We start from the raw sequence: 22,915 nt of genomic DNA, 5'->3' as shown, positions 1-22,915 counted from the left end.
GTTTCTCAAAACTTCCGAAGCTAGGGTTTTCGGGCACGAAAAGTACTCAAAACTTGTACCAGCTGGTGCTAATATTTCGTGCAGGCTCCTCCAATGTGAACCAACTTTTCAACGTTCTAGCATTCAAAACATATAAAAAATGGAATTTCTGGTAATGTGCATTGCGCACGTGGAAAAGCTTGCCTTCTTTTTTGTAGTACTTTTTATTTTATGTTTACATTAGTTAGCAGAACTTTATTACTCTTTTGCACAATTTATACGGTCACGCAGAAAAAGCTTATTGTTCACTGTTGTTGTTTCGGGTGGAGAAGGTTTTCGGGAGAGTGAGAAACGTATGCATGGACGGGACGTTCTCTTCTCGAGCCTGAAATTATGCTTAATCTTAGACCATGACATTTCTTAGGCGTATAAGTTGAGCGTGTACGAAGCCCGAATCAACGATCACGAGAAGAAATCGCGACCGAAACTCTTAGGACACGGTGACTTGATGTGTTTTAGATCGGGTTTTTGGTCCAGATATTTGCGTGTCACGAGTTCCTTCAAGAAAAGTCGCCCGATTTTTTCCCGCTGGTTGAAAAACAATTCTCACAACCATCGGCGTTTTACTTCAAACGAAGTGCAAAAAACGGAAACCCCCTTGGGCGACGTTCTTGAAGGTCGGACAGAAGCAGAAAATCACGCAAATGGGAGCCAACTGAAACAAAAAAGTGACCTCAAATGCAATATCAGAGGTCGGTTATAAATAGCGGGAGTCCTTCAATTGTTTTAGTTCAAATCTTGACTAATATTTCACTCACTGACTGAAACATTTTACTGCACTTCATGGCCTTTTTTGTTCTAGAAACGCATAATGTGTCTGGGACGAGCTTGGGCGCGGTGCGGCATTTGTACCAGTGCTTCTGGTGGTACGTGTCGTAGTTCGTCTAGTGTAAAGACGGGAACAAGCGAGAGACAACACAACCGGGTGAACTATCCTCCGTAATGCTCAAGACACACAAACAAACAAACAAACAAACAAACAAAAAACCAACAACAACGACAACAACAAAAAACTTCGTCTAGAAATTCCATCCATCGTGTGTCGTCTAGAAGCTTAGCCAGAGGTAGCCTCCCTCGCTGAAGCTCAGTTTTGTCTCGTCACGCAATCCCACCTCCCCAACGGGGGAGGAAAGATTGCGTGACGAGCCAAAAGAGTGGCTGCGTGGGAAGCTAAGCCCGAGGCACTAACAGTGTCATTTGTTCGCCCAAGTTCATCTTAGACACATTATGCTTCTGCAGTATTAAAACGGCCATTGTCGTACTTCCCGCGGATTGAGTGCCAGCTCGAACTCCTCGTTTTAAAAATTCGGCAACCATAACAAACATCTTTTGGTGAAAAATCGTTATTGGTTATTCGTTATTGGATCGAATCCGCCGGCAAAATCAATCGCGCTTACCCTCTGTAAACCTGGATTAGCTCAGTTGGGCTTTGAACAACTGGACCCAGCGGTTGCCATCTCTGACAATCACGAGATCTTCCGTGGAACAGTATAAGTTTATATTTTGAAAGAACCTGCAATCAAGCGCGATTTTACTATAATGTCGCTCGCAAATTTTGTTGTTGTTGTTGTTGTTGTTGTTCCGCGCTATTCATATTTGCTAGGTTACAAAGCATGTCCAAACATATGCCAGGTTACCCAGCTAACAATACGAAAAAAAGATGGCGACTCGCGTGGTCTATCGCGAACCAAGAGATCCACAGTTTGTATTCATTTTGTTTTCACCGATTCTTTATAATACTGCCACTAAATCTCAGCCGTGGTAAAATCTGAAAGCATAAGGAACTTCAATAATGCTCTGTTGTTTTCAGGGAAGTATACAAAGACGCTTTGGAGAATGTGTCAGCTTTCAATTCTCGTCTCCGCTTCGAAAGACGGCTTCGTATTCCATTCATCGACGCTCAAACAGGGATCGCAATGAACAACTGCAACTTGTGGATCAGCAAGCTAGAGCGTCGGCCGGGTCAAACACCACATTACATTTACAGTTACCCAGCGAAGAGATGGAGGAAGAAGAAACGGCCTCCTCCTACGGAGCGGCCGACCATTGAAGTGAAGGCCGCTGAAGTTGAAGGTAAAATGTCTGTCGGAGTTGGGAGGGGAATGTCTTTCTACGGCATTATTTTCATGTGCAATCCATAGGCCCGTTCCTATAACCGGACCAGGTAGCTACGGACGAGTGTGTCTTGTGCTAAATGTTCTTTGTTTCCAAAATATGATAATAGAGACCTTTAGATTCTAGTACGAGTACGAGGACGACTACGAGATTTGACTTCGAGTTTTTAGCGAAGTACTAAGAACTGATATATCACAGAAAGTTTCATTTCACTCTTTACGAACGACGAACTTGACGCAGTTGGTTTGAATGATGATAGTTAAGCCTTTTCGTGTTTCCAAAAAGACGAGATCACCTACGTTTCGACGACTCGTTTTCGCCACCACGAGATTCTCACAAAAACTCGTAGTAAAATGACGACAGCTATCTCGTTTTCCCGCCAAAATGACACTGGTTCACGCGCGTGCACTCTTTGTTTATTGGAGAAACTCGTAGTCGTACTCGTACTCGTACTAGAATCTAAAGGTCTCTAATGACTAGTAGACAAAGGAGAATAAAAATCAAAGAAGGTTCAAATCATTTTAACCTGAAATTCATTTTAAACTGCAACATAAGCACCACGTTAAATTAAGTTTATACATATACTTTATACTTAATACATACTTTCTTGGTGTATTCTATCTGTGCTTTAGAGCAAAACACTGACAATTTTGAAACCATGGAAACCGAAGGAGCCATTATTGAGGAATCTGAATCAGAGTACCCAAAGGAATCAGCTACAGATGAAATTAGGGTTGGAGACAGCGAAGATGAGGAAGATACACCAGTCGATGGTGGTGCAATCTCCACTGATGATGAAGAACTTTTACTTGGTAAGAAGAGGCCTATTAGCAGGGGCCGACCACGAGGCAAGAAGATCCACCATGTTGGAACATTCCCAGAAGGGCAAGTTCATGTGCAAGTAAGAGGCTGAGATATACTTGCACTTCTATTATAAATTTGTCTGTAAATTTACATGAACACGTGGAGAACATAGATACATGAGGGCTGGCATAAACTAGAAAGCAAAGCTTTCTTCCTCTAGAGATTAACAATGTACAGTTCTTTCTTAGGGGACTGGTCATAACAAGTTTGTTCAAAGAGGAATGACCTTGTCTGGGGTAGGGTGGTTATTAAAGACACCACCTATCTAGTGAACATTACCGACAAAATGTTTTTGGCTTTAAAATTTGAGTTGACACAGAAAAATTCAGCTGGCAAGAGTCAACACTGATAGATAAATAAGAAAGGCGAGGTTTGAATCTCACTGTCATTTTTAACTCCTGGATAGAGGGGTGGCTATGCAATAAAGACACCATCTTTTGAGGTTGAGGAAGGGGGTGCAGGCAGAGGCCACCATCAATTTTGGGGTTTAGTGGGTCCTGTTCGTGTATAGTAGTTTTGACCACTTCCCTTTAAAGCTGCCATATTGACAGTTCAGTAGCAGAGTGTAACATATAGTTTTCGTTAAAACTCATGTTAGCCAATTTAGGCACTGAACTTCCATCAAGACAGTAGGTGGCTTAGTTTGCTTGTTTGCTACAAATTTCCCAAACCCCTGGTACGCTGTATCAGACCAGTGGATAATTTATTTTTCAGGCTCTGTGCCAGGTTTAGCCTGTCCCTAGATGCAGCACAGGCTATACCACATTCAGTTTGGCTCTATCATCATTATTTTGACTCTTGTTTTCATTTTGTAGAAGACCATGCCTCAGATGCCTGGTCTCCTACAAGTGAGGAATATCTCCAAAGAGGAGTTAGCCAGGATGGACCCAGAGGAAAGGAAAAAGCCATATGCCTGCGAGAGTAAGTCATTCTGATAAACATTCATTTGATTCTCACTTTTACTGATCAATGTAAAATACAATCAGAATATTTCATCCATGGTTCTGTATGTGTTATAAATTTCATATATTTTACATATCATTTTTCATTGTCTCTGTCTATTCATCACCACATATAACAAGATCACAAGCTCTCAGTTGGCAAGTGTAACTCAGCTGGTAGAGCACTGCACTGGTACAGTCTATCTCAGAGGTCATGGATTTAAATCCTATTCAAGACTGAACTTTTTTTAGCCAGGCTTGCATGCTTCTAATCTAAGAACTGCTTAAATTGTATACATGTAACTGCAATGTTAAATAATCTCTCTGCCTTTTGTGTAAATATTTGTTTTGCATTCTGTTCTATAAGTTTGTGGAAGGCGCTACAAGAATGGCCCTGGATTGAAGTACCATTACACCCACTACAACCATGACCAGGACACAGGTGCGATGCACCATGAGGAGCCCATCATATCTCACCCCCCAACTCCCGCAGTCAGCATCCCAGTAGAGTCACCAAAGGTTCCTTCGCCGCCGCAGCCGAGGGGTCCAGGCCGTCCCAAGAAGGTCTCAGGCGCTGATGTGTCTCCAAACAACTACTGTGACTTCTGTTTGGGTGACGTGTTTGAGAACAAGAAAACCGGGCACCCTGAGGAGTTGTTGTCGTGTGCTGACTGTGGCAGATCAGGTACATTGTTTGGGTTGTTGCAAAACTTAAGAGCCCCCAAAACTAAGACCTAACACCAATATCTAAGATATTTCATCTTTTTTGACCAGGGTCTTAGTGTAAGACTCTCTTTTGTTGTTTCTTCTCTTTTTCCTTCTGTGTCAAAAGGAGCATTTTATTTGATAACACTATCTTGTTTTTGCAGAAGGAACTAAAGATCCCCTTAATTTCTTTATTTAAAACTGTTTTTTTTTTTTTTAACTGAGGTCTTAGTCTAGTTTTCCTTTTTCACAGAAAACTGAGACCCTTCAAATTTTTCATCTCTTTGCCCCCTGGGTACATATTGCTTACATGCTAAAGATGCCAAAAAAACAAAAACAAAAAAAATGACCAAGTTAGCACTAAAGGGAAGTGCTTGTACTAACACAAAAGCTTTGGGAATTTTTTTTACACTGTACTTTGCAAACAGTCTCACAGGAATGAAATACAGTTGTTCCATTCATGAGCTGTCATTTTAGGATTTCATGCACAGACTTTTAAGTTAGAGTCACATTGTGCAGCACAGGAAAGCAGTGCTTAATAGCCCTCATTTGAATGTTTGCACTATGTAAGATTTCATCCACAAAGTCAAAAGTTAAATAATTTAGAACTCAAACCACAATGTTCTGAACAAAAATTAACCATCCCACATGAAAACACCACATCTGCTCTATCAATAACTTTGAATAATTATTTGGAATTGAAGGGGTGCCTGAAAAAAAGCTTTAAGTGTCTTCTGATAAATTGCCAGATTCTCGTCGGCCAAATTGCCTTGTTATCGCTTGTGGAGCAAAAGGAGAATTTGACCTTACATCAAAAGTCACTTAGGGCTTTATTCCATGCACCCTTTCAATAATTATTATAATTATTATAAATGGTCATACTTAAGATGTCATCCACAGCGATTCAAAAGTTAGAGCCACCTTGATGTACAGCACAACTACCACATGAAAGTACTAAATGTTTTTATCCCTTGCTTAGGTCATCCCACCTGCCTTCAGTTTACTGGCAAGTTGACAGAAAGTGTCAAAAAATACAAATGGCAATGCATTGAATGCAAGTCCTGTACGCTTTGTGGAACTTCAGATAATGATGTAAGTTTCTTCTATCGAGCAGAAATTTACATTGAATCAAAGTTTCAAATTAGACATCTCACACAAGTGACCCATCTTCTTGATGCTAAGGTGATGTGCATGGTTGTGTATGTATAAGCAAGAAGGATATAGCAGATTCTACTTGTATCCACTTGGCTTTGATTTCTCCAGTGTTCTGCTTACATGCAAGATTAGCCTCCCTTTCAGACTCCCTTTTGATTTATCATGCAATCTTTCCTGAGAGCTACATTCATTGAGGTGTTTTCTGTCGTTAGGGAGTTTTAGCAACACGACAGCGACGACATTGAGAATGTCAAAAAAGCAATAGGTTTTGTAATCAAAACGACAACTCTGCACGTGCATTACACTTTTTGGTACATTCTGATGGCACATTTTATAGAAGACATAAACACATGGCAAAGAATTTTTCTTTCTCTTTCTAAACTTGGGTGCGGTCTCCAAGAATTCATCTCCAGAAAATTTCGCCTACATATGACATTAAAAGCAAGTTGGAATAATTGCGACAATGTTTGAAAAAAGGCGAATTCATTTTAATAGTGGAGTACTCGCTGCCTCCACCGCTGCTAAATTTCCCTATTGTTTTGTGATGCCTACAATGTGACATTTCTCGTGATTAATTTTTTTTTGTGCCCCAGGACCAGTTACTGTTCTGTGATGATTGTGACAGAGGATACCACATGTACTGTCTAAAACCACCCATGGAGAAACCACCAGAAGGTATGCTGTGTAGACGTATTTCCCGTAAGATAACATTTTTAAAAATTTTGATGAAGTTTCAAAAGTGCATTTTTGTTTTAACAGCTGGCTTCTGCAAGACACAGTTGCACAGCTCTCGCTAAAACATTGCACTGTGTAGTGTTGGGTAATTTATATGTCCCTTCACTAATAATTATTATCATACATGGTAATACCAATCATCAAATGACTTTCATATAAATTGAGATACAAGTACTATATAAGAAGTGGTTATAGGAATATGGTTGACCCATGACTTCCAAAATTAATCATAATAAAAAAAATTTATTATTGACAGAGGTTTCATTAAGAACTTAAACAGCTGGGCAAGAGTTTTATGCACTTGGACAAGAAAAGTAACTTGGATATAATAATTATTATGGTCTTTTATTGAAAAAGCTTTTTGTGATGTTATAATTATGCAGCCTGGCGAAGTCATAACTTCACAGACGGCCAATTTGCCCAGTGCCTGCAAGTCCTTTACAATGAAACCCCCCAAATTAAGGAGCTGGGTACATAAAGGCTGGCCATAATATCTCTAGTCCTCTGTGGAGGCCTCTTTTGCACTTGACCAGAGACAATTAAGGGACAGTCTGGAGAGACTGAAATAAGGAGGAGTGTGGGGGACGTCCCCTGCGCCCCCTTTTATTTGGATAGTACAGTACCTCTTCCAGACCTCTATTTTCGTTGGTCCCCTAGTACTGTAGCTCCCATTGTTTTCTGTGGGATATCCATTGTTCCCAACCAATGACCTATTGTTTCGTTTGGAAATTTTTCTCCCCATTGCCTTCCTTTTTTTATGAAGGAGCCTTTGTGGAGAAGAGAGCCATAATATTATGATGGCCTGACATCTGTGGTCAGGACCAGTTTAACAAGTTTCAGTCTATAAAAATCGAGTCATAATAATTTTTTATTTCCCGCTGCTTTTTTCCAGGTCACTGGATGTGTGCATTGTGTGCAAATGCTGTTATTTCAGCCCCTGTACATCCCAGTCATCTGATGCTAACTCCAAAGATGGAAGAATTTCCAGGGAGCTTTTAGAATGCCATGTACAGTCCATGGATTGCCATAGCCTTTGCACAGTGACAGCAGTTGTTCTCAAACCAAGACCATTCTTTTTAAACTTATAGGACAGTTTCTACAGATACCAAAATTCATTTTATAGTAGAGACTCGTCATGTTCAGCTGGGAAAAGGTTGGAGATAACAGCAGTTAAAGAGAACTTCACATTGTATAATCCTTGTATGTAAATGTAGAACAAACCTGTATCAGACTGTCCATATATTGCATCTGTCTTCAGGACAATAATAACTTGACAGAATTTTGAAAAACACTATGCAGTGACAGCGATTTACAAACATAAATGTGATACAATATTTAGACTGCTCACAGTCCCCTATTTTTCTGTGGGATGTTTGAGACTCGTAAACTTCAAACTCCCACCATCAGTTTGTAAAGGCGAGCACAACCTGGATAGAGTGCCTAAACTACCAAGGGGGGCCCTAGTCAGGGTACGTTGAGTAGGGGAGGAGCTCCCCTCAGTAGTTTAGACACTCTCCCCAGGTTGCCTTTGCCGTTAAACCAAGATGGCAGGAGTTTGATCAAAGCGTACGAGTCTCGATAATCCCACGGAAAAATAGGGGATGGTGAACAGTCTATACAATATTATTTTAACTCCAGCATTCTTAGAATGTGGCCGAGCCATTTGATCCTACACTTCTTTGTCTCCATGACTACACTGTGAAAGTAGGAGCAGCTCAGCAGTACCTTTTATACTACACCTTATTTGTGTTTAATATCAGTTCAAAATACGGTGGGGCCCTGATACAACAGTGACAGTGCCGAGGCAAATGTGATCATCATATTGGGGGTTCTTTATACAAGTAAATGAAAACCAGCTACAAGAAAACAGACTGTGGGAAAAGATTTGGCTAATGGTTAATTCAATAACATTGCAGAAGTTGACTGCAGTGATATGAGACAAGGTGGATAAGGCCTAGGAAATTCAAATATTCCCTGTTATTAGTAAATGTTATGTGTCCATTCAATACTTTATTTGAAAAAAATAAAAATAAAAATAAAAATAAATAAATAAATTTAATGCACCCCTGGTTCCAGTTTCGTCAATTGGTAGACTTTCAAAGCACTTTTTTTTTTCACATAAATGTGTTCTCCAAGACTAAAGTTGGCACATAAAGTTTGTCTCACTATTTTCATTATTTTTGAAACCAGAGGATTCACTTGAATCAATATTTGTTTGTTTTTCTGTAGCAAGAATGATGAATGAGAGGAGTGTGGAGAGCCACAAAAAAATTATGCCAGTTCTGCAGGCTCACCTTTACCTGAATTCAAAAACTCATTAATAATTCATAAGCCCATTGACCTATCAAATGGTCGATAAAACATCATGTGCAGTGGTTTTAAAACCCGATAAAACCTCCTCCTTATTAGTATGCGGTGTTTAATATTTTTCTTGTATGCTAATTTCTAACGTTCACAAAAGCATCATTGTTATGAACTCTCTTGGCACACGCTTTTCCAGGAATGATTTTGAAGCCATTCAAAAAACTCGCAGCACGTGTTTTATTGGGTCTAAAACCACGTGGGGCAAATCCCGATAAAACACTGCTGCTCGTGTTTCAAACATTACAACTCTCACACCTGCAGGTTGAAAACTTCAAACTCACACCAGCTCACGTTTACGGACCAATTTTTCATGCCTGGTTGAAAAATGTGAACTATTACAGCCTTAACTGACACACTTTCCAAAAATATGAAAACTCAAACCAATGTGAGAAACGAAAAGTCCAATCTTTTGTAAATGAGTAAATGACGATACTTTCCCTGAAATTTCCGATTTTTGAAGGTCCGTATGGAGCATACTCATTGTCTTGAGAACTCCAGAATTATTTGGAAGGTCTTCAGAAATCTTCAAGAGTCTTCGGAAGTCTTCTGAAATCTTTGATACAGTTGTGTCGTTTCCGAAAATCCTGGAACTCTTAGGATAAAAATCTCATGGCATGTATACAAAACAATTAAACTGCCTGTAGTTATGTGGCAAAATGCTGCATTTCAAGCCATTGGAAAAATAATTTTATGGGATCACTAGAAGGATAGACACATACGACAACAAGAGACATTATTTTTGGAGTTTGAGTCAAAGTCATCGGTCAACACACTGATGCAGTTTCTCTACAAACATTTTATATGTACTAGCCAACAGGTTACATGTTAACACTTAATTTATAATGCTTCATATTAATTTAATTTATAACAATAAAGTTATCTGTTAACATCACCTGAATCGTACATGTACTTTGAGTTTAACAAACAAAACGTGGTTTAATCACATGAAAAAGTGAACTTAATGCACTAAGTCTTTTCAATTTTTGCTGAAAAAAAAAAATATAAATTCAAAACCTGAAAATCTAATCAATAATTATTAATTAATTTAATTTTTTACTTGACTTTTTAGAAATATTTTTTGTGTAGTGAAATAATGAAAAGATCTCAGTAAAACTGAGCAGCAAAGCTGGGATAGTAAAGAGAAAGTAACAAAATAAGATTCATTATTCATAGAGCAGAAACTTACACAGATCTATATGGCAGTGGTCCAGTGTAGATCTGTCACGAAATTTGCAAATTTACGTGGTTGAATACCATACAAGTACCATTTAAAACTTGTGTATAAACTACACCTTTCGGCTTCAATTTTGGGCTCAGAATAGTGGATGCGACTCTTTCTGCAGGTTGTAAATTGCCTAGTGTGGGGTAAAAAATATAGCAACAAGTTTTCACTTTTGTTTTTGAAAAATCGAGCTTCAAGGATCTTTGGGACTATAACTTATATCTATGAGTGCTGCTTAAACACAGTCATTATGGTAGGCAACTAAATATACACCGGTTTGATACTGGTTTGCATCCAAAGCTGTACCATTTTATGGAGCAAATGCAAAATTTGTACAGATGGGCACCTAGACTCACTGTGAACAAAAGGCCAATTTCACACAAACTTTGCCATAGATCCCAACTGGATCTGGTACAATAATTTGAACACATCCTGATCCATGTTTGTAAATACAATATAAAAACCCACATCAAAATAACAAATGATGGGGAAAATGAATGATCCTTTCCTCTCTCTCTCTCTCTCTCTCTCTCTCTCTCTCTCTCTCTCTCTCTCTCTCTCTCTCTCTCTCTCTCTCTCTCTCTCTCTCTCTCTACTGATCTTAAGCTTTGCCGTTGGCTAGTGTAGTATACCGTAAAATTCCGAAAATAAGCCCAGGGGCTTATATTTTTCAAAGGATCTTTTAGAGCGGCTTATTTTTGGAAGGGGCTTATATTCGGAGGAGCTTATTATAGGAGGGAAATTTGCATTTCAAGATTGGCTGGGCTTATAATAATTATTTGGAGGGAAATCTGTGTCAAAATTTTTGAATGTGCAACTGGCTTGAAATTCGTAACAAATTAATCGCACTGAAAATGCCAAGTTCAAACACAACGGCAATAAACTTTATAAGAACGGAAATACAGTAAAAACGGTAACGTAGTTCAGGCTTAAAGTTCATGATAACTATGAAAACTCATATCGTTCTTCATCAGTTTCCTCTGCGTCAGTGGCTTCAAGATCTCCCTCATCATTGAGGATAATTTCCAAATACAAGCCCCTGGGGGCTTATTATAGGAGGTATTTTTGCATTTCATATTTCTGGGGGGGGCTTCTATACGGAGGGGCTTATTTTCGGAATTTTACGGTTTTTCATAAGCATGCTGTGCCATGATTGGCTGTTGTCCAGTTTAAAGGTGATGATGAGGAAGTGTGGCCGATCACAAGTGTGCCTAATTCACTATCTTAACAGGCAGCTCCCAGCAGAACACCATATTGTTATTTTGATCTGTCATTTCCCACTTGACAACAAGTTCGATCTGAAAATGAATAATTAGGAAATTTCTAAATTATGACTGATGAAACAATGGATGTATTGAAGGGGAGGGGGGGGTGGGAGAGACAGGTTAGGGGTCTATGGATGGCAGGAGAAGAGAGGGAGCTGGGATTTCAAAAGGGGAAGGGAACAGTTCTCACCCCTACAGTACCGCCTAGAACTATAGACCCATTTGCCGCGTCGTTGCCGCGGGACCTACTCGCAGGTTTCCCTCGGTATTCCCGCAGTAGGACGTTTTTTTCCTCGGTTCGGTTGCGGTATGGCTCCAAAGTTGCCGCGGGAAAGTTCACCTAGGTAAAACCTCGGTAAAGAAAAGACGCGGTAGGGTTTGAATACGCTTTTGTCTCCTTTGCTTTGTGTTTTGGTTTGTCAGCTTCTAATGGCAAAATCGCACCGAAGAACGTTAACTACGGAGGACAATCATGGGCGATACACATACGATTCTCGGCCTTTGAAGGCTTGAACCATTTTAAGAAAATGAGAATCCGTTTTCGAGTGTCCAACCACATTTGAAAAATCCTTTGAGGAAGATTCTGATTTAATATCTCAAAACTCGGTATATCCAAAATATTTGACGACTTCTTGTGGACAATGTGCAATATTCACTATCGAAGCTTTGAAGCGTGCAGATTTGCTCAAGAAAAAACAAGCAAACTTGAATTTTCGACACCTCAAGCAGTTTAAGGCCTGGGTTTGAAGGGTGTTCAGAAATTATGAATGATCCCCTATATCTTCGGTTTGTCTGCCTAGAACAGGATGAAATTTTCCCTGAATATTAAACTTGATGTGTTCTTTTGCCTTAACGTATAATTTTGATCACGTGACACATCACGTGACCAAAAAATGAGAATTTTGTAAATCGGCGATATGGCGGCGAATTTTTTTTATAAAGATAACTAAATTAGTGTTTCCGAAGCAAATTTTAAATATTTAACTTTCTACGTTTGGAATGACTGTCCTTAAGTTTTTAAAATGGAGAAATTAACGATCAAAGGTTGAATTGTGGACTAAAAAATGACCTTTGCCCTGATAATTCTTTTCTGGAGAACAATGGACGATCATTCCAAACGTGAAGCGATGGAGATATTTAATCTTTATTAGAAACGCGTTTTTGTTTGATGTTATCTCTTAAAACCGTCGCCTACCTGTCAAATCTTTGCTTTTTTCACAAAAATGATCACGTGACATGTCACGTGATCTATAGCACTACTTATTATGCTTAGAAATTTTCAGAATGATAAGACCTTTTTATCTTCCAAATTTCAGTTCAGTGCCATTGAATTTGTTAAAGTTATCTAGAATAAACCATTTTTCCTCTTAAAAGCCCTTGACCCAGGCCTTAAACTGCTTGAGCAGTCTGTGGAGTTCCGTTTGCCGGACCTTTTAAAATCATTTATAAATTGAAAACAAATAATATTTTGGCATGTTTTGTGCTGCTCAGCGCCCGAACAATTGCAATTCCAACACATTGTCGGTCATTGTCAGTCGGACTCCTGACGTGACAAGCTGTTTGATGCAACACGGCAGTGTTCCAGAATGTTAGTCTGCTGTTTACTTTGTATTTTTTGCCAAGTTATTTCAATTTTAAGTTAGGAGAAGCAAAAGAAAAAAAAACTGACCCACGAAATTTACGGATTATAAAGTGAGGTGAGGGGTGAGGAATGGGGGTGGGGGGTGAGTTTAACAGACGTGGATCTAGACTCTCATATACGTGATAAACGAACATCCTGCAATCTCACACGAAATCACGAGTTCGGGGGTGAGGGTACGTTTAATTTGTTCATGGCGCGAGCTATGGGGATCTGCGATCCACCTTAACATTATTGAGTTTGACAAACACATAAAAGTAACCCAAACTGTGGCTATCGTTTATAGTATTGTTTTTTTGTTTGAGACTCGTAAGATCTTGGATCTTGGATCGACTAAATGATACAACTGACGTCATAATTATTGGTTTTGATTCTTCAAAGTGTAACAAAACTGTAACTTTATATATACAAATAAACTAGATTAACTTTCCCTGGTTAATCATTTACCATATGGCCTTCGAAAAACCGGTTGTTAGGCTGGTTTGTCAATGATACTAAGTGTAAGCGTCAATAATTCTGAATGTCGCTATTGTCATGATACAATTACAAATGTTGTTATTGTCATTACACAAACAAACGTTCTGCTCTTGAGATATGAACCCTCTACTCTCATATTAATTCAGAATCTTAAAACTGCAACACAACTGTAACTGTAAATAATCTGGATTAACTTTTATGAATTTGCCAAAGTGGCTTGTGAAAAACCGGAATCTAGACTGGTTTTGTTGAATCGTTACTTTAACTAGCAAGCAGTTTCCTTCCTTCAACCCCCCCCCCCCCCCCCTTTTTTCTGTTTTTTGGTGGGCAGGGAAAAAATGTTTTTACCTTTTCTCGTTTGTATTTGGGATTTGAGCATGTTACTTTCGAATCTTCATTTCTAATTCTCTCTAGGATCAGAGAAAAAAGAAAGAAAAAAGTTCACTGCCTTCTGTATATAATTTCTTTCAATTTCAGATTTCCGTTTTTCCCTTCCTTGTAATCAGAGTTCCATTTATAGAAAACGGAACATAAAAATAAACAACAAACATGTTTTTAGTAACTAAAATATGCTGGTATCACTTATATTCGAGAGATAACTCTCACGACAATAAGCTCTAGTGTATTTGCCGTTGCCGATTAAGGCATTTCAATGGTCGAATCGTCCAACTGAGTAAAGCTTGAGGTTGGCCGCTGATAAGATTGGTCCTTAAAATTTTTAACGGACGTGCGTAAATAAAGCTGAAGTAACGTGTACTGGGACTTCAGTGGCACAAACAATTACAGCTGACGATAAAATTATCAATTCAATTCGAAAAACAAACTTAGCACATAAATTTTTTGCGACACTTTCTAATTTTGCATATTTCGTGAAAACGGGAAAATTCAGTCACGAAAATTAAATTAAGTGACTTGCCGTGCAAGCCTTTAGAAAATTGGCCAAAGTCAAGTGCTGCGATGTACACTTCAAAATCTCGGAATTCACGTGTCGCGAAAAATTCATTTAATAATGTACACAAGCCAACGAATCTCATGTTAGTGGTGGTATTCACTGTAGTCATGTTGGTGCTTACAAGCAGAACTATACTGAACGAGGATGCACAGGGGGAAATTTCCGTCCTTTGCTGCATGCAATTACGATGACATTTCTATTTTTATGTAATTTTTTTTCAGTTTTCGCTCGCACCAATATGATACCGTGAAAATAACCTGCATGGATTACATCTTGACTTGTATCCCCCTCAAGAAAATTAAGCCATAGGTCTCTAGTTATTTACTTGAAAAAATAAGAGGGTGGCCTATCATCTGAAGATTTAGCCGTAACTTCGTGGGACTTTGGCAGAGTAACATGGTTGCAAATGTCAAAGTATTGACATGCACCATGTATGTAAATTGAGTTACGTGGTGCGGCCGTAACGTTGTGAGACTTTGGAGAGTAACATGGTTGCAAATGTCAACATATAGGAGAGTCTATGAGAGTATATGAGAGTCTAGATCCACGTCTGTTAAACTTACCCCCCACCCCCACCCGTCACCCCTCACCGCCACCCCTCACCCCTCACCCCCCACCCCTTATTTTAGAAATGCAACCAGTCCCCATTGTTCTTTCCCGCGGCACGCCTCGTCTTTTCGCCAGCGGCAAATTTACCGCGGCACACTGTACCTCGTCTTCACCGCAGAACGACCGTGTTTTCACCTAGGTGGACGCGCGGCCACTACCCGCGGTAAAGACGAGGTATGCCCTAGTCCCGATGGGTCAATAGTTCCAGGCGGTACTGTACCTCCCCAACAAAATAGAATATAGCATATTTCCTTGGATAATAGCTGTCCATTGATCAATCGCCTCCCTCAAATTATCACCCCCCTTTGACAAAAGTATTTAAAATAATCGCGTCCCTCGAATAATCGCCCTCCAAGTTAAAAATTGACATATTGGGTAACAAACAAGCTTTCATTTAATTGTTCACAACTGGAGTCTGATCCAGTAAAAGTAATCAGTGATGATTCAGGCTCTGACGCCGAAGATTTTAACATTGAACATTTGATTAATCAACAAAACGAATTTGAAACTCTTTAAAAGCCCATGTTTGGTTTATTTTTGATGTGATTAGTTTTTTGATTTCATGGTATAATAAAACGAAATATTTAGGGTACGACCTACTGTGAGAAATATTTGAAATAATCGCCTGCCTCAAATAATCGCCCCCTTTCGGTGCAAAAAGAAATAATTGCCCCTGGCTATTATTGGAGGAAAATATATGGTATACTGGTAATCACATTCGAGAAAGGTAAGGAACTAAACTTTTTTTATCTCTTACAAAAGAAATCCCACCAAAGTAGGTTCAATTTTTCATTCATGTGATTTTCTTTCTCCTTAAAATTGGAAATACAGTGAGAATACAAATGCATATGTGGATATTGGGGCTTATAAAAATTATGATGTACAACTGTACCGCAGGGTATTCCGGCTTGACGTTCAAGGTAGCTTTAAATTTGTATTCCTTGCCAGCAGTCATTGGGCATGTAATTCCCGAATCTTTACATGCATCAGGTTGCTCTGGTGGGAAAGGAATAGGTGTACCTCCAATTATCCCGTAAATGACAGTAGCAGCTTTAGTAATATTTTCCGCTGCAACCAACAAAGCAGATTTTTGTATTAGCAATTAAAATAATCATTGACAATATTATAGTATCATTATAAATAGCCAGCTGGTCTGCCTCCTGCCAGCTGTGATTCTTAACCTTGTTATGTTGTATTTGAAATATGTTTCTTTCATTATCACTGAAAAGCCCCCTTTCGGGAATAGGTTTCACCATTTAACTGTAATAATTATTATAACAGTTAAAGAGGAGGAAGTAGGGGGGGGGGGGTACATCTAGGTTAACTAATATTGTGCCCCTTATTACAATATTGTCATTATGGTAAATGAGAAGAATAGTTAATTTCTATACATATCCATAAGGAAGAAGATACACTAGGTATAAATTACACAAAGTTTGTTTGAGAACAGAACAGATATTTGTACAATTCATAACAATTTTCTATGAGCATTAGTACTGAGCTGCATAAAAACTTGTCTTGAAGATTTTTGATGGATAGATAAAGGAATATTGTTATTGTGGATGTCCTCTATTAAGACTGGACACCAGCTTGGGTGCCTAAACTGTATTATTTGGTGGAACCAAGATGATTCCTTGTTTGGACATCAAAAAATTATTATCAATAATAATTAATGTTATTAATAATATTCTAACAGAATTTTTGAAATAATAATCTCAATACGTTATGCAAATTGAGAGCTTATCTGTGCTCTAATTCAGCCATAATTTTTAAAACACAAATATCTTGCAACTGCTGTCACCTTGGGGCTTTGCATTACCATTGATATGGTAACAATCATTTCTTGAAAACCAAATAAAAAGCATACCAGGTTATGGCATCGTCATTCCATAGTTTAGCTCATGGCTATCTGAGCACTGTATTTTGTATACTGCTGCAGTTCAGGGACGGTGATTTCAAATAAAAAGAAGGTAAAAAGCAGCTATAATAGGCCTCATCACGGTTTTCGACGCCATTTTGACGAGTAGGCAAACACCTCTGAAATAACAGTATCCGATGTCAAATAATTTTCAAAAAACATCGCTTCTAAAAAATTCATGAATTGGAAACGTTTGGCACTAGGAAAACGATTTTAAGAAAAAAAATTGGAGGGATGTAGCTGTGCCAGAAAGTGTCCAGTCGTGTTTAGAACTTTCCATACATTTGTCTCAATAGCGAACCAGCCGTGAACTGCTACTAAAAATAGTTCGCGGGAAAAAAATACAGGGTAATGTATGGAAAGTTCAAAACACGACTGGACGCTTTCTGGCACAGCTACATCCCTCCAATTTTTTTTCTTAAGATCCTTTCCCTCGTTCCAAAAGTTTCCAATTGAGCAGTTCCAGAAAATATCCATACTTCCCCCACGGAAGGTTTTTTGTTTTGCACCCCCCATCCCCCCAGGAAATTCCAGTTTAGCTTCATACTTTGCTTCTAAAATTTTGACTTTTAGGACCCCCCTCCCCCTAGGAATTTCCGATGACCTTCTGTGGGAGGGGTATGGATTTTTTCTGGAACTGCACATTCATGAATTTTTCAGAAGCGATATTTTATGAAAATTATTTGACATCGGATTTCCATACAAACACTGTTATTTCGAGCCTGTTTGCCTACTCGTCAAAATGGCGTCGAAAACCGTGATAGGCCTATAAAGGGTTTGTTTCCTATTCTTGCACAATTTAAAAGGGGGGGAAGGGAGTGGTTGCCCACAGGTACTGGTAATATACATTTTTTTTTTTTTGGGGGGGGGGGGGAAGGGAGGGAGAAGAGAGGTTTTAAACCATGGATTTATTCCTCCCCCTCCCCCTCCCCCCCTCCCCCAACAAGACAGAATCTTGAGTCCTTACTTGGGATGAATCTCACTTCAACAGTGGTGCTTGTTCCTTTCTTCAAATCACATGGCTGCGAAGGACAGGGGATGACATCCACTTCTTCAACCTTGGAAAATTTAGACCCTGAGACAGTTATTTGAATACATTAAATACAGAGCAAAGCAAACCAAAACACAACAAACAAAAAATCCTCCAAAAACATCGTCAGACGGGCATTACAACTTTTATAATGTGTGTAGTTGGCGAAACAGAGATTCACAAAAATGTAATCATGAAAAGTTGTCAGGCTGCTAATTAAAACTCAAACTTGCCGCTAGGCTGGCATTTGAATTTTAAATTTATCACTTGATTGGTTGGTGAAACAGAGATTCACCAAAATCATGAAAAGTTACTAGGTTTGTTAGTTAACCTGAAAGTTGCTTAACTTGCATAAGTGGTTAACACTGCCCAGTGTCGCCTCTCTCGACAAACTTTCTTGAGCACCTCAACTTGGCACACCCCAGCGTACTCCGTATGCACGGCTTCCAATTAAAGAGAATGTTTAAACTACTAAACTCCTGTTGCCCGTGTGTGTGGGGGGGAGGGGGGGGAGGGGGGGACTGCTGGTACAGTCGAACCTCGATTATCCAGACTATTCGATTATCCGGACTTTTTTCTCTGGTCCCAATTTTTTCATGAATATTAATTAGTTGTGATCTTGAAAACTTAAAGTCGCAAAAAGCCCAATAATCCTTTCAAAAGACTGTTGAAACAGCGTATTATCCTTTGCGCCTTTCAAAATTCGCGAGTGTGACGAGACAAAGAAATATCCTGATGCGTTCAGCTGATATCCGATTGGCTCATTTGTTACAGGCTGTGTAGATTTCACAATGAAAATGATGTTTTCTTTGCTGTAACCTTCTGTTTACATTTCTATCTCATTAATATTCATATTTTTAATTATTATCCGGACCATTTACCGAGGTCCCGACGAGTCCGGATAATAGAGGTTTGACTGTAGTGGTAATGAATGATGCATAAGCATGAGCTGGCCACAGTTGATGCTACTCTGCGACACCTTGCACAGAAACTGCAGAGACCTAAACCTATATCTTATACAACACCAAAGACACCCCGCTACTTAAAAGCCCTTCCCCCCCAAAATAGTGGCTACGGCTACGCAACTACAAAACATTGTAGCTACACAGTGAGGAAGACCACCCCTCCCTGTACAAATATGACTATGCCTTTGTCTGGGGGGTTTTGCTAAAAAGCAGCCCGTGGCCCACCTCAAAGCCCATGGCCTGGCAGCCCATTTCACAGTTCATGGCCCGCGCACTTTTTTTTCATGCCCACTTCAAGATGGCGGACGTTATAAATCACACATTAATTAAGGTACTTTTTCCTACTTTTTTTACGTTAGAAATTAAAAAGAAATCACTGAAAGAAGAGTCGAACGAAGAGTCCAAGCGGGAACCCTACCACTAGACTACTCATGACTGACTGCCACAATCAGCATTGTTTTTTTTACTACAGTAGTTATCCTAACCCCAAACATAAAGGCTAACTACAAGCTACCTAAGCTAAGTTAGGTTAGCTGGAGAACTATACCAGTCTGTCACGGTAATTCTGCAGTGAATGAAATGAATAAAACTTTATTCACCCTCGGATAGGGCCTCTAGCAAAATATATGCTTATTTGCTGAGAAAGAAACAATAATTATGTACATGTGTAATTAAGTGAAAGAGTTCTCCGAAAGATGAAATCTTTCGCACTTCTTGTCTAAATAATTTGAAATTAGTCATTGACCTCAGCTCATTTCATCTTGAAGTTGGTGTATAACAAAAAAAAAAAAAAAAAACCCGGGCCATGGGCTTTGAGGTGTGCAATGGGCTGTGGGGCCATGAACTGTAAATGGGGCCACGTGCCACCTTTTAGCAAAACCCTCATTCTGGGTGGTCTTTCTCACAGCCTATCCACTATTTTTCTTTTAGGGGGAGGGGGGAGGCTTCAGAGTGGTGGGGTATTCTGCAAATTACTCCTACTGGAAAGGTACTGCAGTTTTCTGGATCAAATGCATGAGATTTTTGTCTCCTTATTTCCAGGATTTCCGAAAACGTCCCAAATACTTTTGAAGATTTCCGACAATTTTCCGAAGACTTCCGAACGTTGCTGAAGACTTCCGATTCGAACAGATTGTAGACGTTTGAAATCAAAATGCAAACTGAAACATGATAGCACGTTGTGGCATAGTTAGGTCACAAAGTCAACATTAAGCGCCTTTTTCTGGAAAAAATTGAACTGAATTTTTGTTATTAATCATGTGTTAAAGAACAACTTGAACAGATTTGTGAGTCAGGCGTGAGAAATTGTCCTCGATGCGTGAGATCGATGTCTTTAGTCCGCAGGCGTGAGACTCACGCAGGTATAGAATGACTACTTGGACCGACAAACAATAATCCACCTCGAAACTGAAAGAGTAGGAATTTGTTTGGTGATTTCGGCTAAGCTCAAATTTTTCGTTAGTCGGCAACGTTTTCTTTCACTAAATGTTTTCCATGCATATCAATTTCTTTCCTTGGTTCAAAGACTGGTCCGGTAACTTTATAGAAGTTCAGCTTTCTGCTAAGTCACGAAACTATTACAAGGTCTTACGATCTGCAATTTCTGACAATTGTTTGGTGATTTCGGCTAAGCTCAAATTCTGCGTTAGTCAGCAACTTTTTCTTTCACTAAATGTTTTCCATGCATATCAATTTCTTTCCTTGGTTCAACGACTGGTCCGGTAACTTTATAGAACGCTGGAATAAAGGAGATTCATCTTTCTGCTAAGTCACGAAACCATTACAAGGTCTTACGATCTGCAAATTCTGAATTTAACCTACCACAATCCTCGACTTTCACAGGTTCACACGAGCTAAGGACAAAACAGCACAACAGCAAAACAGCAAGGAAAACCGACTTGGCCATGTTGAAATACCGTCTCTTGTTCTTACTGCTGTAGTTTTCCTGGCAGCACAACTGACAATCGGCGGAGTCACATGACAATCACGAGGGGAGCGCTGCGTTACGTGACGTACGACTTCACACGTTGCGTGACGGGCCTAAAACATTTTTTCTTTTTGTTTATATATTTCACCACACACGTTACAAAAATGCAAGATAAGAGTACAAAAAATATATATATTACAGAGAAAGTGGTAGGGAAGTTTTAGGAGAAAACATAGGGCTTATATAATAAGGCGTTGGAATATATATTTGTCCGTGTTTTTTCTTTAAATGGTCTATTTTATTTAGGGGTCCAAAAAAGCTCAGGTTCGTGTCGGTTCGTGTTGCGATGCACGGATGATACATTTGATGCGATGATACGATGATACGATATGGTATGATATCATCAGATGATATGGTATGATAAGGTATGATGATATGTATGATGGTATGATTATACGATGGTGCATTTTCAGCGGTTGTTACCCATTGGGGTCGAGTGACGAGATTGGGAACGACAGTCGTACTTTTTATACGTTATGGAAGTCAGTGCGGTGCTAAAAAGAAGAAGCGGTCAATTGGTAGAAATTCAACACGCTGTTCGTTCGAACACTGGTGAAATTAACAATGGCAACTTACAGTCTCTATCCTACTCTCTAAGGAAACTTCAAACAGATCTTAATTCTTGTTTAACGGAAATTGTCAAGCAAGAGGCTATAACAGTTCGCGGCCCTGCAGCTGCACGAGAAGGTAAGCATAATAAACTTGTAGTGTAGTCAGCTTATTTACCAGATGGGTTTTAAACTATTACCTTTAGCGAGCGATGATATGAAATTTATAAAGCCTTGATTAACCTTTAATCGTGGATTAGCGTTAAACCTGGCCCAGGACGAACTCGATAAAAATCGAATTAAATCGATACTAGTCGATTGAATGATATCGGAAATTGATAAAAATCGGTTTGTTGACTTTCTTGTGATTAATGACCCATTAATCGATTGTGAACGATTTTATAATAAGCAATCGATTTGATTCATTTCAATCGAAAAGCGCCAAACAGGTTGTGTTGAGTCATTTTAGTAAAATTTTGTAGTGTTTTGCTTATACTTGTTGGATTGAAGCAGAGCTACCTCTAGGATTATTGCCCTGGGGAGGGGGGGGGGGGGTACTCCTCAGAATTCCTGGTGGGGGTGTGCCGCCCAGGTCTTCAAATCCCGACCCTATTTCAGACCTAAACATGCCATTTTCCACACCCTGACCTCTAAAATTCATACCCGTTTTCAGACCTGATAATTATGCATCAGTGCCGAACGGAAGTTGACGCAAGGAGTAAAAGTAAGCTGGAATGACATAGTTTATCTATTTCTTTTTCTCGCTATCAGTTAGTCGTTCCAGTTACGTACTGAGAAGAAAAATATGTTTGTAAGCTTTCGTAAATGTTCCCCGTCCCAAAAACCCGACCCGATTTCAGACCGTAATTGTCAAAATCTATACCCGTTTTCAGACCAAAACGGCTAAAAAACCATACCCTTTGGGGCGGCACATACCTATATACCTTATATAGGGGAGTACCCCCCCCCCCCCGGGGATTATTGTTGCCATAAGTTAAAACCTTTACCTTTGGAATTTGTCACTTTTGCATGCCCTCCTACTGAACTGAGCCCGAACTCTTCAGAAAGCCCTTAAGAGGTTCAATACTCTTTGGTTCTGGAGAATGAATTACAGAAAAAAGTAAAAAAAAAAAGAAGAAAAGTTGGAGTTACATGGTCATCTTGGCTTCAAAGTTCTTGGCGCAAACGTTTCACTTCTTTTTTCAACCATTTTGAGAACAGCTTGCACCAGTTTTTTTTGTTTAGGGCTGATGACAGATTGATCCCATTTTCACAAACCAATCTACAAATATCAAGTACTATCTTGAGTATTATTGAATAATCAATTAGGTTTCTGATGATCAATTTCAATTGATTAGATACAACCAGTAAAAATGCTATCTCCC

At 39.3% G+C, this 22,915-nt stretch overlaps 2 protein-coding genes across 3 annotated transcripts; one reads left to right on the top strand and one right to left on the bottom strand.

The window, feature by feature from the left end:
• The first annotated feature begins 1,652 nt into the window (after window positions 1–1,652).
• Window positions 1,653–10,401, top strand: LOC146478359 (zinc finger protein DPF3-like). The gene is made up of 8 exons (XM_085111898.1): window positions 1,653–1,740; window positions 1,850–2,112; window positions 2,787–3,055; window positions 3,834–3,939; window positions 4,327–4,644; window positions 5,644–5,756; window positions 6,413–6,494; window positions 7,447–10,401. Exons 1-8 carry the CDS (start codon window positions 1,700–1,702, stop codon window positions 7,551–7,553), a joined length of 1,299 nt encoding a protein of 432 aa, XP_084968024.1. The 5' UTR covers window positions 1,653–1,699; the 3' UTR covers window positions 7,554–10,401.
• LOC146478358 (NPC intracellular cholesterol transporter 2-like) lies at window positions 9,695–20,974 on the bottom strand. 2 transcript variants are annotated; one of them, XM_085111901.1, is made up of 5 exons: window positions 20,817–20,974; window positions 17,968–18,075; window positions 15,975–16,150; window positions 10,737–11,438; window positions 9,695–10,682 (listed from the first exon to the last, which is right to left on the bottom strand). In XM_085111901.1, the coding sequence occupies exons 1-4, from the start codon at window positions 20,899–20,901 to the stop codon at window positions 11,352–11,354; spliced, it is 456 nt and encodes a 151-aa protein (XP_084968027.1). In that variant the 5' UTR covers window positions 20,902–20,974; the 3' UTR covers window positions 9,695–10,682; window positions 10,737–11,351. The 2 variants fall into 2 exon arrangements, with proteins under 2 accessions (XP_084968027.1, XP_084968026.1); XM_085111900.1 differs by having other exon boundaries at window positions 9,695–10,664.
• Between the last annotated feature and the right edge of the window lie 1,941 nt (window positions 20,975–22,915).

The sequence above is a fragment of the Pavona decussata genome, unplaced genomic scaffold (assembly GCF_977016875.1).
Source record: "Pavona decussata unplaced genomic scaffold, jaPavDecu1.1 SCAFFOLD_64, whole genome shotgun sequence".
Classification (NCBI taxonomy): domain Eukaryota; kingdom Metazoa; phylum Cnidaria; class Anthozoa; order Scleractinia; family Agariciidae; genus Pavona; species Pavona decussata.
This window is presented reverse-complemented; position numbering and strand designations above follow the sequence as displayed.

Coding starts and splice junctions, on each gene's coding strand:
- LOC146478358 (XM_085111901.1), bottom strand. CDS start 20,901: ATGGCCAAGTCGGTTTTCCTTGCTGTTTTGCTGTTGTGCTGTTTTGTC. Junction 16,151..17,967: donor TGAAGTGAGATTCATCCCAA/GTAAGGACTCAA, acceptor TGTTGGTTGCAG/CGGAAAATATTACTAAAGCT. Junction 11,439..15,974: donor TCAAGCCGGAATACCCTGCG/GTACAGTTGTAC, acceptor ATTCATTTTCAG/ATCGAACTTGTTGTCAAGTG.
- LOC146478359 (XM_085111898.1), top strand. CDS start 1,700: ATGGCGACTCGCGTGGTCTATCGCGAACCAAGAGATCCACA. Junction 2,113..2,786: donor GAAGGCCGCTGAAGTTGAAG/GTAAAATGTCTG, acceptor TCTGTGCTTTAG/AGCAAAACACTGACAATTTT. Junction 5,757..6,412: donor GTGGAACTTCAGATAATGAT/GTAAGTTTCTTC, acceptor TTTGTGCCCCAG/GACCAGTTACTGTTCTGTGA.